The sequence below is a fragment of the Varanus komodoensis genome, unplaced genomic scaffold (assembly GCF_004798865.1).
Source record: "Varanus komodoensis strain SLA01 unplaced genomic scaffold, ASM479886v1 scaffold1, whole genome shotgun sequence".
NCBI lineage: Eukaryota > Metazoa > Chordata > Lepidosauria > Squamata > Varanidae > Varanus > Varanus komodoensis.
In genome coordinates this window covers 76,880,494-76,896,901 of record NW_025335268.1, presented here as the reverse complement: position 1 = coordinate 76,896,901, position 16,408 = coordinate 76,880,494, and the positions used below count along the sequence as shown (strand labels likewise).

General features: G+C 37.3%; 1 protein-coding gene across 5 annotated transcripts in view; it reads right to left on the bottom strand.

Annotated features, from left to right (window-relative positions):
- Nucleotides 1–16,408, bottom strand: part of CTPS2 (CTP synthase 2) — a 78,546-nt gene that overhangs the window by 40,876 nt on the left and 21,262 nt on the right. For 3 of the 5 annotated variants that reach the window (XM_044429985.1, XM_044430006.1, XM_044429995.1), the window contains exons 2-11: nucleotides 15,068–15,273; nucleotides 13,523–13,693; nucleotides 12,622–12,722; nucleotides 11,706–11,822; nucleotides 9,428–9,511; nucleotides 8,979–9,059; nucleotides 7,647–7,798; nucleotides 6,630–6,762; nucleotides 5,359–5,447; nucleotides 2,808–2,902 (exon numbers count right to left, since the gene is read on the bottom strand). In XM_044429985.1, the coding sequence (XP_044285920.1) occupies nucleotides 2,808–2,902; nucleotides 5,359–5,447; nucleotides 6,630–6,762; nucleotides 7,647–7,798; nucleotides 8,979–9,059; nucleotides 9,428–9,511; nucleotides 11,706–11,822; nucleotides 12,622–12,722; nucleotides 13,523–13,693; nucleotides 15,068–15,273 (1,229 nt within the window). Of the gene's footprint in view, nucleotides 1–2,807; nucleotides 2,903–5,358; nucleotides 5,448–6,629; nucleotides 6,763–7,646; nucleotides 7,799–8,978; nucleotides 9,060–9,427; nucleotides 9,512–11,705; nucleotides 11,837–12,621; nucleotides 12,723–13,407; nucleotides 13,459–13,522; nucleotides 13,694–15,067; nucleotides 15,274–16,408 lie in introns of those variants that run through there. The other 2 variants (XM_044430012.1, XM_044430022.1) reach the window with 2 other exon arrangements.

Sequence of the window (16,408 nt, the reverse complement as noted above, 5' to 3'; positions counted from 1 at the left end):
TCTGGAGAACGACTGCCTGGCGACAGTGACACACGCGTTGGTGACTTCCCGACTTGACTTCTGTAATGCGCTCTATGTGGGGCTGCCCTTGAAGACGGTCCAGATACTTCAATTGTTTCAAAATAGAGCTCCCAGGCTGCTGACGGGGACTGGGCGTTATGTTCACATGACTCCAGTTCTCCGTCAGCTTCACTGGCTTCCCATTGAAGTCTGGACCCAATTCAAGGTGTTGGTGATGACCTATAAAGCCCTAAATGGCTTGGGTCCTGGTTACCTGAAGGAGCACTTACGTCCATATATGGCCGCCTGCCCCTTGAGATCAGCAGGAGAGGCCCTTCTCCAGAAACCCTCCGTGAAGGAAATTAGGAGGGTAAGTACTAGGAGGACGGCTTTCTCTGCAGTGGCGCCCAATCTATGAAATGCGCTCCCCAGAGAGGTCCCCCTGGCGCCGTCGTTATTTGTTTTTTGGCGCCAGGCGAAGACCTTTTTATTCAAACGTTATTTTAATTGTTAATATTATTTATTTATTTTGTTCTTTGGCCAGGGTGACTTAATTTATACTGTTAGATTGTTTTATATGATGTTATTTATTTATGTTTGTGAGCCGCCCCGAGGCTTCGGCAAATGGGGCGGCATAGAAGTTCCCCAAATAAATAAATAAATAAATAAAATAATTTGTGTGTCCTCTTTTATAGTACTAGAAAAAAAGATTCCTTAAAAACTAGCTTTCTTCCAAAATGACTTTTCTTCACACAGTTAAAGTAACTTTTCTTGGGCCTTTAAAAAAACAAAAAACAAACACCTATTTGTCTAAAAACAGTTTGTATATTTCATGCCAGATCTTTTGAAAACACCTTAATATTTAGCAGTGGATTGTTTGTCTTGTATTCATTGTCTAGAGCATGGGTTCTCAAAATACGGCCCATGGGTTGAATCCGGCCCACCATGCCCATTTATCCGGCCCGCCTCAGAGGTTTTGGACTCCCCATGCCTGCTGCGTGCATGGCGAGGCAGTGGCTTGTTCGCTTGGAGATCGTTTTGGACTCAAGTTGCCGCCTCGCCGCACACGCACGCTGCCGCTCTGGCCCACGCCCACTGCTGCAGCCTTTCAACTGTCCTCAATTGAAAAAGTTTGAGGACCCCTGGTCTAGAGCTTAGAGTCAGGTATGTTATACAAGGTCAGTATTTGGACAACTACAATGGATTTTCAGAAACTGCAATTTCTCAGCTAGTGATTTGTGTAATTCTACAATATATGTATTTATATATCATTTAAATCAAATCCTAATAGAAATTGTCAGGCACTACTACCATAGAAATTCTTAGATTATCAAGCAATAGCAACTGTTTACTCATTTCTCTTGAGATGCATTTAAGAATATATTCTTACAAAAATCATCACCCTTCATCCCAAATCTGAGAAAATCCCATCCAGCATACAAAACTATAGACATATATTAAGCTTTAATTCCCTGATATGTTTAGTCCAGTTTGCAGAGTGGATGAAAACATTTTTGACTGGCAGTAATAATGAAAATGATTTTTTTTGCCATAAAAATTTAAAGTAACCTCTGGAGGTTAAGGGGCTAAGTATTCAATTTGGATTTTAAATGAAAGCTGGAGTTCTCTACAATCTAGTATGATCCTACAGGTTTCAGGTTCTGCCTGCTGGCTGAAAACTGGCCAGCTCTAATTTAGTCCTGCTAAAGTGATTTCGATGAAATTAAACTGGCACAAACTATGTACTCCATTTTACTAGACACTTGAAGTTATCTAAGAACTAGAAAGTGTTTTATTTTCAGCAAAACTTAATTTTCAAATACTAAGGATCAAATTAGATCACACTAGTGAAATATCTTTGATTTAGATTGATTGCATGTTTATAGAACAGTAAATGCAGGTAGGACAGCAGTGGTAGGACCTGTACTGGGCCCATGATATCGTAAGCTGAACCCTTTTCACTTGTTCTGTTTTCTTGATCTGAATCACCCTTGATATTATTCTAATCTTGATATTATTAGCCCATAATTGTTGCTATATACAAAACAATTGCATATATGCAGAGTGTTTCTGTGGAAGTGCAGTGGGTGGGGAGAGAATCAATGTGAAAACTGCACAGGGAAAGGGTTGGCTTTTTAAACCTCCTTGAGTTGTGGCCTCCTTAAAGCTGCTCTTTACAAAAATTTGGAAAACTAATAATGGATACCAATCATCTTATCTAGTGTGACCCTGTAGGTGGAATATTATGCACACTTATTTGGGAATACGTCTTCCTGAAATCAGGGTAACTTTTATAACTCAGGTAATATGAGTTCATTCATTATGTACAATCAGACTGCATGTGGAAAATATTTAGGGCTATTTTCTAATGCTGCTCATGATGCTAATAGGACTTAGTGCTAGCACAATGGGAAGCAATCCCTGAAGCAACAGCAAATGGACAGAAATGCTTATTTCTGAAACTAGTCAGGTTAGCAAAGCTCACAGAAGGGAGCTCTGCTGAACCACTGCATGCTGGAAATGAGTACTTACATTCATTTCCAATTGCTTTAGGAAATGTACAACCCAAATGACCTCCAAAACAGTGAGACAATTACAGCTAGCTCTTTAATGAGAGGCTGCTGGGATTCTTTAAAAAATTACATTACGTGAACCTTGGTTATTATATAATAGGGCAATTTTTATGATCACTTGTACTTTGTAAATTTGAAGTTCATTGATGAAAGATGAGGATTCTAGTTGTTGTTGTTTGTTGAATTAAACTATGCAGGTCTGAAGTAAGAGCCATTCCTATGTAAATGTCTTACCCAGAAAAGGTTTTTTCTTCTTTCTTGCCCATGAAATGGCTTCAAGTTTTCCCTCAGTTCCCCTGTGGCCAAAGCCTCCAGGAACTAATATGCAACTAGGATAAAATACAGAATAGAAATGCAATAAAAGGATGAGAACGTACAATGACAGGGTAGATGATTTATACTGCACACCTGCATGTAACCACTTCTGCAGCCTTAACTAATAGATCAGTCTGTATTATGTGCATATAAAATGTATACTTCAAAAACTGGATAGACAGAGCAAGATCAAGACAGAGATGGAAACAGAGAAATAGATGCAATTTTTAAAGACACATTTATCTTTGTGTGGAAGACACAAAATGGCCTGCATGGGAAAATGTCCATTCAACTCCACAGCCAAACTCCTGTTTGCTCGTTCCTTGGGAGCTTGGCTGCTTGTATTCCAGAGTCCCTAGACCAGCTGGGGCAGCTTCCTCTCATCTGCTCAGCTATGAGTCAGGAACCAGAATGAATCTCCCTACCATGACATTGGTAAAAACAAAATAAATCAACATAGTAATACTAATTAGTAAGTATTAGTAAATTAGTATATTTTGTTACCTTAGTTCATTAAAATTAGTATACTTACTAATTAGCACATGTTCCTAAAATTAATATACTAACAATAATTTATATAAATCAGTATATAGTCTATGAGCTCGCTCGCTCGCTCGCTCGCTCTCTCTCTCTCTCTCTCTCTCACACACACACACACACACACAATATCCTTGCAGACAAACACTGTTATAAGATATGGCTAATTGTGGGCAAGTTCCAAATACAGGAGCACCTAACAGTTAAAATCCAATGTGATTTTATATAAAATAAAAAATTATTCATACAATAGCTTTCTAAAGCAATAGATTAAGACCAAAGGTGGTTAAACCAATAGAAATTACAAAGCACGCCAAACTCTCCAAACTGACATTGGCATGAAAATGGCAAATGCAGTTCAACATAAGCAAGTATAATGTAATGCATGCTTGGGCAAACAATCCCAACAAGTACAGGCTGATGAGATCTGAGCTTGCAGTGACTGAGCAAAAAAGGGGTCTTGGGAGCAGGGAGAGGGGCATCTCAATAAAACTGCCACCCCCAGCATGTGGCCACTGTGAAAAAGGCAACCTCTGCGTTAGGCATAATTAGGAAAGGAAAGGAAAATGGAATTGCCAGGATCTATTTGAGACTTGTTAAGATCTGCAGAGAAAATAGAACTGTTAAGATAAAGATCTAAACTCCCCTTAAACAAATCCCTGGTTCACCTGCACTTGGAATACTCCATACACTTCTAGTTGCCTTGCCTGAAAAAGGACTTTACCGAGTTGGAAAAAGTACAGAATCAGCTAAAATGATCAGGGGCTGGAACAACTCCCTATGAATAGCAACTACAGCAACTGGGCCTTTGTAGCTTAGACAAAAGGGTGAGTAAAGGAAAACATAATAGAGGTGTTTAAAATTATGCAAGGTATGGAAAGGGAGATGTTTTCCTCCCTTTTCCATAATACTAGAATGTAGCATCATCCCATAAAACTGATTGGAGGGAAGTTCAGAAGAGCTAGAAGTATTTCACACAAGGTATAGTTAAAACTATAGAATTTACTACCACAGGAAGTTGTGATGGCCACCAATTTGAATAGCTTTCAAAGAAGATCTGACAAATTCATGGAGGAGGTGGCTATCAGTGGCTACTAGCTGTGCTATCTAGGATTATCACAGTATGCCTGCATACACTATCTGCTGAGGAACTTGTACCCATCCTGCTTGAGACATCCTGTGTACAGCTCATTTGCCACCATGAGAACAGCATGACTTTTCTTATGTTCTAACACAAATCAAGTAAATGAAATAAGGCAGTAAGATAATAAAATTGGAAACCTTTACAATGGTGTTAGGAAGTCTCTTAAAATAAATGTTAAAGGAAAAAACCTCAGCCACCTTGTATTAGAAGAAAAGTAAGGCCCTCCATCTGCACTACAAAGATATGGCACAAATATCTCTCTCTCTCTCTTTCTCTCTCTCTCTCTCAAAGTCAGTGCTTCACCTGGCAAGAAGGTGTGGTAGGAAAGACAGACAGACAGACAAGGCAGGCAGAGGACACTGGCACTGGGATTCTGGGAGTGGGGAAGCCAGGAAAGAAGCAAGGTACTGGTATCCTGTAAGGAAACTAGGTGGGGTCTTCAGTTCTTCCTCCTTGTGAACCAGTGTAAAACACTCACATGGCTGTTCTGGAGGGCAGGAAGTGTGCAGAGTGTCTCCGCCTGCACTCCTTCCACCCTCCATTAGAGTCTGTGCTCCTCCAAATTCAGAAGAAGGATTTTCCTTTTGTTTTTTAAACAGGGCTATTGTATGTCTGAATTTGCAGGTGGTCTTAATGTTTTACTTAAAATGTACCTATTTTGCTAAGATTTTATGGCACTTTATTGTATATTTATGAACTGTTGTAAACCACCCAGAGAGCTTCAGTTATTGGCCTGTATAGGAATGAAATAATGAAGGAAGAGAAGATGATAAACTAAGCACCACTTACTCTGCTTTGCACAGTTTTTGCCAGGCTTGATGGAATTTCACAGGATCCTCCACCTCTGTATTATGTTCCAAATCTGTTGAATCTATATACTAATTAAGAAAAAATATATACTCATACATATATACATAATGAAATCTATTTTAATGGGACTGCAGGTGGCACAGTGGTTTAAACCGCTGTGCTGCTGGGCTGGTAGATCGAAAGGTTGCCGGTTCGAATCTGCACAACAGGGTGATATATACATAATGACATCTATTTTAATACTAAGAGCCTTCAGTGTCTATTAACCTTAATAGATTCTGTACATATTTGTGGTAAAACATCACTTCAAAACATTAAAAAATTTCATGAACACTAAGGATAGAAGTTCCTTCCCTGTGCTCTAAGCAACATTTAAGTTTCCCTTTGCTAATAAAGAATCTTCAAAGAATTTGTCAAATTCCTGCTCTCCTCCATTCCCTCTGAAATGGAGGATAAATTTGACAATTTCTTTGTCAAGTGCAGATATGGCTCTGCTGGGACTAAACCAAACAGTGTGTGGCAAGGATGAAACTGAACAGAAAACTGACAGGAGAAAAATATTCTTCTGCAGGACTATCTATTGCAGAGGACAGGAAGATTCCCAGTTGTGCAAGTTCAGAAAAAGAATAGTTGCAACATTATTTGCAAAGATTTCTGCATTCCCCCCACACCCAGAGTTGCACATAACCACACATCAAATTCTAAGATGATTGAAATAATAGCCCTGACTCAATTTACAGATGCTTATACATGGGTATTTAAATAGATGTATATGCTGTCCAAATTGCAGTGGCAGACATCAGTGAATGTGTATGCCTGTGTGTATACATCTGTGTGCCATATTTGCAATGTAAATTATAGAGCTGTTTAAAATTCTAAATATTAACTAGAACCTTAAGCATTTAGCAGTATTTCAAGTACCTAGTTAATTGTCCAAGCCTATGACATCTAACTCATTTAAAATACAATGCAGGAAAAAATGTAGTTACATTGTTTCCAGAGCTAATCTCTTCTTATGTGTAAATGCTTAGTAACTTCTTATCTCAATTTACTAAAAATGAGTAGAAAGTAAGACAACTGTTATTAAAAAAAAGAAATCCAATTAAGGAAATTACTGTAAAATTTTCCAAGATAAACCAAATGTTTATGTCATAGAACTTTATGGACATCAAACTAATTAAACAAAGAAACATCCTAGAGAGAAGAAAACTTAAAAGGAAGAACAGAAAGCAAGAAATCTTTGTGCTCACCATTAAGTTGAGTCTGTGGTTAATTGCCAGAGCTGAATGTTCTAATGCTTTGAATACAGAGGTATAGCAGTCACTCAGTTTTGTATACTTGCCAACCAGAGCTACAGAACATGTCTTCAACATTCTCTCATATCTGACAAGATAAGTCATCAATCAATGGGATGATTCTCAAAATCAAAACAAATAATGTTTCTTATGTTAAGTAGATTGCTCAGGTATTATAAACCTAAGCAAGTCTGAAAACATATTCCCTAGTGCTTTAAATCAGATTGCTCTATTTTAACTAGCATTGGCTCTAACATTAGGAAAGATAAAGTGGACTGCTTCAGGTGACTGATTTAGAAAATAAAATAGAGACAGTTTGCCTGGACATTCATCAGTCCCATAATGCTCAAAACATGAAACCTAGGCTCCTACAATGTTGTGTACATGCTACAGGGTCAATAAATATCATGGGAATTTATGGAAATTGATTTATTTATTAACCTTATAGACTGCTTCTATAGTCCTATCAGGTCCCCTAAGTAGACCCCAGGGGTATGTTCCTCTGAGTTATTATAAAAGAAAAACAGTTGAAACCTACATGTCAAGGACATCCATCACATCAGCACTGCTGGTGACAAGAAAGGCTATGTGGTATTTCCTATGCAGTATTTACACTGACAAAGATGTGACAGTAGACAACAGGGAATGCTGGATAAAGCTGTATATGATTTTTCATGGGAAGCCATAGAGTGAAAGATTTCTATCTCAAGGTATATGGCCAGAAAGGTCACGTTCCAGGACAGTAAGGATTACAGTTTAAAGGATGAAATACAGCCTTGCCGTGTCTTTTCAGCACATGATATGCTAGCTGTGGGTACACAGGAACTACTTTAACACTGCAACCATCACAGTACCAACAAGCACCACACATTCCAATGGTATACAAAGTCCTTTACAGCAGTGCTGCAGACTTATTAGTTAGTGCAAATTGGTATGGGGAAAGAATTTTTTTTTTTAAAAAAAGAACAATACCTATCTGCCATTTTCTTCCACTTTAAAAGAAGATCACTTGGCTGGTCATCAATTGGCAGGTTCAATCTCTCCTTAAAATATTTAATAATGCCTTGCTCTTCCAACAGAATTGGCACTCGGTAAGTAGAAGAAACATCATGGATGAATATTACCTAAAGGATATGAATTTTAAGTACCGATATCCAACACTTAAAATTGACTAGATATACATAAGCACACACCATATACAGTTATGGTTATTACATATGATGTTCCCTAAGCTCTACAAATTGCTTGTTCAAAATAAAGTGCTTTAGACTGCAATCTAAACAATCTAACTGGGAATAAGCCTCACTGCTAAGATATAAAAGTTGCAACATTAAGTTGCAATTGCTTGATGTACAGTGCTTTTCACAGAACATTTACTCAGAAGTAACCTTCTATTGAGTACTTCCTAGTGAGTAAATTTAGGTTTACCTTCTAAAGTTGCAACCCTATAAATTACCTAGGACTAACTCCTAGTGAGCTCATTTGGACTGATTTCTCAATAGTTATGTATGGGATTGCACTGTAAAAAAATCTAAGAACTAACCTACAGAGTAATGATTCAAACAGTATCAGCAAATTTGAGGAGTATTTTCAACATATTATTTATCTCATATTACCTTATTCTATATGATAGTGGAAGAAATATTATAACAAGTAACAGCAACCCAAGCATAACTTCCTTTTCTAAAACACTTTTAATATATTTTAAAAACATAAATACTTTAATATTTAAGGGTACAATCCTTACTTGGTGGAATGTATTGGGATGTATGTAAATGTATACACTATGGTACAGCAAATGAGCTTATTGATAGGCTAAACTGTTTTTTGAAATGCTAAAAATTTGGAGAGGACTTCCTGATAACCTTAGTCCAATCCCTTCATTATCTGCACTCAATGTTCCTTGATCTACTTTATTTCACTTCATAGCTAGATAACTTTTAATTTTTACTTTGCTGACTTGTTTAAAGGTGCAACACTGCCCTCTGCTGGAGTATAAGGAATTTTCTTTAAAAAATAACATACTTGGCTAGTAAATGCATTGCCATGTTTCTCTACAATTAATAAAAACAGAAAATAGAACACTGCAGAAATATTCACGGAATAAGAAAACCCTGTAAATAATCATTTATAAAACATTTTCATTTTTTTTTAATTTTCTCTTCCCCCATTTATTCCTGTGAATAGCTGCTTAAATATGCTCAAATATCCAGAAAACCTCTTCATATCAACTGATATGAAGAAAAACATGTAGCACATAGTTACAAACAGAGCACAGCTGTTATTGTTAGAAATCCTACTCACCTGTTCAGGTTCCACATGGCAAAACATGGAGATCTTTTCTTTTACAGCCATTTCTATAGGTTTGGTACTTCTACAGACTATCTGTCAAAACAACATATTTTGTGGAAAGACTATTCATAGGTCCAGCATCTTACCTTACTTTAAAAAATAAGCAATTAACGAGTAATTTTAGTGTATTGCCTCCTTACAGAGGAAAAAAATCACAGTCTCAGTCAATGACTTTAACAGAACTTATGAAGCATTACAGTAGAACTCCGAAATGTTACCAATTAATGTAACTTTCCTTCCTTATCCCTCCATCCACAATGAATTGTATAATCTATTTTTGTAATTGATTTTGAAAATGTGTATACACTGCAAAGTAGAGTCAATTGTGAACATACCAATCACTTCAAAATACAGAAAAAGTATACATTTATAATAGAACAATGCAGATTTATCAAACTCACCAAATCAGGAGACAGACCAAGTCCTCTTAAAGCCCGAACGCTGTTTTGAGTAGGTTTTGTTTTCTGCTCTCCAGTTGCATTAGGCTAAAATCAACATTAAACAAACCTGCTTTGTAAGAATGTTCTATACGATCAATGAAAGCATGCCCCAACTACATTTGTTCTAAAATACCCCCTTTTGTTGATAATAGCACAATAACCTGCCCATAATTTAAGCAACAAAAATAGTGTGGTGATAATGGACTAGTTGAACTGCTTCTAGAGATATATTCCAGCATAAGAGAAAAGGGGTGAACACTAACACATTAAAGAAAAAATATCAAGAAATATTAATAAAATAGTGATGTGTTGCTCTAAGGGAGATGAGGATAGCATCATTAGTGCTCGTCACTAAAGAAATATGTATGTGTATATATTCATATAAAATGTTAATAAAATGTGCATATGTACATAGACACATACAGAAGCTTTCATTTACTCATAAAAGAACCACAAGATAAAATGTTGCGATCTCAGCAGAGAAAACATAAAAGTCCACCAGAACAGCTTCTGAAGGAATCATCTTGCCTGGCAGGGACAGGCAAAAAGACAGATCAAGCTTGAAGATCAAAAGAAAAGAAATTACTGAAAACGAGGGAAAAAGAACAGCAAGGCCAGCAAAGAATGTTCCAGCCCATAACGCAGTGCAATCCAGAGAAGAACTGAAACAAGTTCCAAAATTCCCATCCATCTGGAAAACTGGATCAACCATTACCATCATCTTTTCCCCCACCAAGCACAGCCCCATTCTTTCACTTGGGTCATGTGTCTTTTTTATTGAAAGCCTGATGACAGGGATTGTCTAAATATTAATCAGGATAAGTTGCTCTCATAAGTTGACTTAATAAACTGGATACAAAGTTTTTATTCATGAATAAACAAGTGTCATTTTTTTCTGCAACAGAAACAGAACCTTGAGAAAAACATAAGAGAAGCATACCACATACAAGAAACAAGAGTACTAAGTGTGCCAGAAATAGTGCAGCAAAGGTCCTAGCTTTGGCTATCTGGAAATACATAAAAATCTCACAAGAATTCATTAGGAAGAATATATTGTTTAAGATATATTATATTAGCAGAGAGAAATGTAGTAATTTAGGTAACTTCTTTCTTATTCTACAGCTTCCATGCAGACTAAGGAGTTAACATGCAGTGCTCCTTCGGAGAGATCTGCTGTTTTTCACTGGATATTTACAGAATGAGAACTACTGCACATCACTTCCTACATCCAACACTTCGGTTGACTTACACTGTCTCTCCCTTGCCATCCCAAAGTATCAATTTCATTGAAAAAATAGTAAGACTTGGAGCCAAATAACTGTGTTTTCTTATCTACTTTTTTGCATAGCCACCTAGAGAACTGTGTGTGTAACATGATCAATAAATACAATATTCATAGAAGTAACTGCTTCCTTGCCTCAATGGCTTGTTTTACAACCACATGCACCAGAAGATCTACAGTAAAGAAACAATCTTATGGCTCCTGGACAACATTTGTGGGGCTGCAAGGTGGTTCAAATTCTTAGTTCTGAGGTCAGAGTTCCAACTCTAGAATCAGGAACCAAAGCTCTGCCCCCTTCCTTTCTCCCTGGAGGCTGCTGCTCTCTAAGGAATGGAAAGCAACAGGAAAAAAGGGAGGAGATATGAACTATCCTGATGCCTCTTCAGCCTCCTTCCATCCACCTCAGAGATGCTCATTCCTGATCGACAAAAACCGCAATGAGCAGAAAATGCAGGGTTGGAGGCCGTGGAGGCAAAGAGTGCCTCCATTGCTCTTCCCAGACTGTACAGGACGACCATAGCCCTCCAAGTTCAGAGACTTAGGCTAACACCCTAAGAAAGTTGAAAAGTCCATTCTCTCATTTAAAAGCCACCATAAATCCCTATCAAGATTCAGACAGTCTCCCAACTTTCTAAAGCGCAAGTAATACCTTATCAGAAAAACAATTTATTTTAAATTAAATGGTATTTTAATATATTTGAAAAAATGCAGTCATCCATCCAAAATCTTCAGCTATTTCACAAGTTGGAATGAACAAATTGGTTTTCCTATAAATGTACAGCCTTGAAGTATATCAAATTCTTCTTACCAAAGTTACAGCAGTAAGATGGAACAGGTGTTGGCACATTCATCACTGAGTGATTTAATTGGCTCTTCACTCACAGTTTTTAAAAAGTCCTTATCAAATTTTAAATGCAAAAAATTAGGGATATTTTATAGAATGCAAAGAGCATTTACCTGTGGCACAAGGCTGACATGGATGTTGCAAAAGTTCTCTCGTTTGGCTTTAAACTGAAATTGTCGGAAGGCTTCTACAAAGGGCATTCCTTCAATATCTCCGATAGTTCCACCCAGCTGAAGAGTAATGTCTATAGTTAACCAGTGTGTGAAAATTGAAAGAAAATAGACTTATATAAACTCTATCTACTTAAATTTTAGCTTATTCTTCATATAAATAACTAAAATGGGAAGAAACACAGTCATACAGCCAGATCCTCGTAATAACTCAGGCCAATGTATTGTGGCTGTCCACTGCTAATCCATAAGTATAATAGCAATTAAGAGATAATGTAAAAAAAATAAGAATGAAGTAAGAATGGTGCCAGATCAGAACAAATACCTATCTAGCCCAACATGCTCCTCACATACTAGCCAATCAGATGCCCATGGGAAATTCATAAGCAAGATATGAGTACAATAGCTTGTTTGTGCTCCCAGCAACTGCAACACAAAGGCATATTTTCTAGGGATAGTTTACCACCATTGTAACTATAAGTCATTAATACCTTATCCCCTATAAATTTACCTTATCTCTTTTTAAAGTCATCAAACTTAGTGGCTACCACTACATCTTATACATCATAGTGGTGGTATAGTGGTTAGGGTTGAAATGGGACTTTGGAGACCCAGGCGCTAGACACCAGTTGGACATGAAATTCAAAGGAAGTTTTTGGGTCTTTAATTGATTCTAAGCCTAACCTACTTTACATGATTATTGTGTGGATAAGATAGAGAGTAAGAGAATTGCATAAGTTGACTTGGGTTCCTTGAAGGCCTGGGATATAGATATAATAAATAAAAGTATTTTGTGCTGAAATCATAAAATAACCCTTCACTGTATTCACACTTCCACAGAAGGTACATCTATACTTACTTCAATTACACATATCTGTGGTTCTTTCTTATCCCCATCTACAGGAACTTTTGCCTGGTTCATTACCCATTCTTGAACAGCATCCGTGATATGTGGGACAACTACAAGACAAATCAAATATTAATCTAAGAAAAGGTCCATTATAAGAGAGCTACAGAAAAGCAAATTCAGAGACAACTCAGAGGACTAGATTCAAATTCAGAAGCATCCCAACAGACTTCACAAAACATGCAAGCATATACCAAATTCTTTTCATATCTCAGCCTTCAGAATATCCTAGAAGACTATGAAGTAAGATGGACAAAATAGGAAAAAGATCTTACCATAAAGATCATGTTCTCCCATATTTACCTTCAAACACCCCTGAAATCTTCAGAGGCTTTTCTCTGAGTGCCGCCACCAAATGAGATGCCACTGATGACTTCTTCAGAAGGACTTTTTAATGGTGGCACTCTGTTTCCCCCCCGAGTTTCACCTGTTGCCTATTCTGGAATTAGAGTTTATATTTTCCTAGAACTTAAGATATTTTTATCTCTTATATTTTAACTTTAAAATTCTACATCTATTTAATTATGTTTTATTGCTAATTCTTATATTTAGATACTATAAACTACCCAAGCAAAGAACCTTTGGCAACTGTACACCACATTGTTAGTTAGTCAGTGAAATAATGCATGAAAAAATAACTAATTAGGGAACACAAAGCCTTAAGATTATGACACCAGGGCTGAACATGAAATATCCAAAGAAGGTTTCTAAGGATCATAATCTTTCAGTCTAACCTACCAGACAGTGGTTTCTGTGAGGATAAAAATAGGATGACTCTATGTGAAATGCCTAAGGAAGAAACAACAGTATACAAGAAGAATTAATCTGCATGCATTAGAACTACATAAAGCACCTTGAACTGTTTTTCCCAAGTAATCCCCACGCCTCTCTTTATTGATGACATGTTGGTAGATTTTTCCAGTGGTGATGTTATTATCCCTGTAAAGATTAATGTCCAAGAATCTTTCATAGTTTCCTAAGTCGAGGTCAACTTCTCCACCATCATTTAGAACAAACACCTCACCTGAAGAAACAAAACAATTTTTAAGTGCGTTTCAGCACTGCAGAGTAACATCCCAAAGCTTTAAGAAAATGCATTAAACAACTAGATAACTTACAGGATAAGTTTTCAGATACATTTCTATCCTCTAAAATACTCTTCCAAATCCCTGAATTAGAACAGATTTTTTTTTCTATTCATGACCAAAAGAAAAATATACAATGGGTGTTGGGAAGAGGTTCAGAAGAGCTGGAACTCCAAATCTCTAAGATGCCATCTTCATAATCACCTTGCTGCCCATGGGCACTTGCTGAAAGAAAGATGCTGGGGCCCTGATGATTGCTGTTGCATCTGATCCCCATGAATTAGCTAACCTTTTACCTGAATGTGCTTCACTTCCTGTTTCTCTACTCCTGAATATTTCACCTGAGGTTCCTCCCCTCCAAAAAAGAACACTGGCCATATCCTTTTTTCCCAAATGGATCTTTCATGTACTTAGCCACTGGCATTTATACTGAAAAGTTAGAAACTGGGAAGATAATTCATCAGAACATTTGATCCTTCATTGCTCACTTAGTTGCAATGTATATTGTGGGGCTACAGAAAGAAGGGAGAATTACCTGTTTCCCATTCTGTTTATTGGAGTTGCTATAACACTGGAAAGAGGATCCCAACCTCTAGCCCACAATGGGATCCAATCCAGCCCATAGAGAGTTAAGTATCTACCAGAGGCCCTAAACCCTCCTGCTTCTAATCCCCATCCTGAAAGAAAGTAGAATTCTCATGTTATCACCAGAGATAACAAAGGAATCCCCCTCACAAACAAAGGAATCCCACTCATCCTCCATTAAAAAATGATGTTATTTCTGAGCAAGAGCTCCCTCCTATGCCATTTGTGCTCAACTCTGAATATTACTTTCTTATATCCTTGAAGGTATCAACCTCAAAGCAAATTTAAATAAACACACCTAGAAAAAGCCATTTTAAGCAAGCACTGTTGAAGCTGCTAATATCAAGTTGAATTAACTTGCTGATCTCAAGATGAATAAAGCCACCCATAAAAAATGATCAATCCTTTAGAGTTTTATGAAATCTGGTTAAGACAAATTACAAGATTTCATAAAATTAAAGGTAATTCAGGTTATGATCAGCTACAAACATGCATCCAGACCTAGCATCAGCCTTGACTCCACGTAGCTAAGTTTATATTGTATTGCAGTGCTAAGCATTATTAATTGGGAATAAGTCCCCTGTACCTCAGTGGTACTTGCATTAGCTTACTATACATAAATGCAATATTTAAGCTTATCTAGCACCAAACTTTTCAAAACTTCGTAAAGAAAAGGGATGCAACTGTATTTGTAGAGAGAGAGAGAAAAACACTTGTGTCAATCATACCATGCTCATATGGTGAGAAGGTTCCAGCATCTATGTTAATGTATGGATCTATTTTGATTGCAGTAACTCGAAGGCCACATGATTTCAAGATGGTACCTATACTGCTTGCAATAATTCCTTTCCCAATGCCTGAGATGACACCACCAGTTACCAAGATGTACTTCATGGGATATTTAGAGCAACACTGTAAATCTCGAGCTGGAATTCTAAAAGTGAAAAAGTTACTTTATTAACCTCCCAGAAATTTCTTACATGAAAAAGAACAGCTTAGGCTACTGGTGACAACTGGTATTGACCTATAAAGCCCTAAACGGCTTGGGGCCAGGATACCTGAAAGAACATCTTTTTCCCTATACACCCTCCCACCCCTTGAGATCTGCAACAGAGGCCCTGCTCTGGGAACCCTCCTTGAAGGAGGTTAGGAGAGTGAACACCCAGAGCAGTGCCTTCTCTGTGGTGGTGCCCCGATTGTGGAATGCGCACCCCAGAGAGGTTTGCCTGGCACCGACATTATATGCTTTTTGGTGCCAGGTTAAACTTTTTTATTTACCCAATATTTTAAAGTTTAAATATTTTAATCGGGTTTTATTAACATGCTCAGTCACATTTTATCTTGGTATTGATTGTTGTATTTATTGTGTATTTATCACATTGTAAGCCATCCAGAGACTATTGGTATAGGATGGGATAAAATTATCCTAAATAAATAAACAAACTACTACTACTACAACAAACAGCCTATGAACAAAGGAGGTATGTCAGTGCCAACACACAATGAAAAGGGTTTAAAATTCCCAGGTTCCATTCCTGGCATCTCGGTCAAGTGAAGTTTGAGAACTTGCAGAACATCTATCTGTTGGTTTTGATTGTCTTCCCTAACCCAGTGTTCGCCAGATGCTCCCAGGATTCCTGGGCATTGGTCATGCTGGCTGGGACTGGTGGGAAATAGAAATTCAAAATATCAGAAGGGTACAAGATTGGAAGAGGCTGGCATAGCCAATATTCACCTAGCTTGATCAATGGACTGTTTATGTAATGATATAAGGCAGTTTCCTATGTTGGAACTGTTGTTCATAAAATTAACCCCTTAAGCCTGTTTTAAAATGAGTACAGTCCCTGCACTATAGAAGTTCTGTTTCTTCTCACTGAATCATTGAAATAAAATTGAAATACTTGGCTTTTTCCGCTTGTAGTAGCAGAAGCAGCAATTAGATAGGAGGAACATGCATGCTCTTTTCTTCCTGTTTTGTTCATAACATTAAAAAATTGTTGTAAACTTCGCAGAGAATTTTGGATACCAGGAGGTAGAGAAATAAAATTAATAGAATTCTGAGGCTCTTT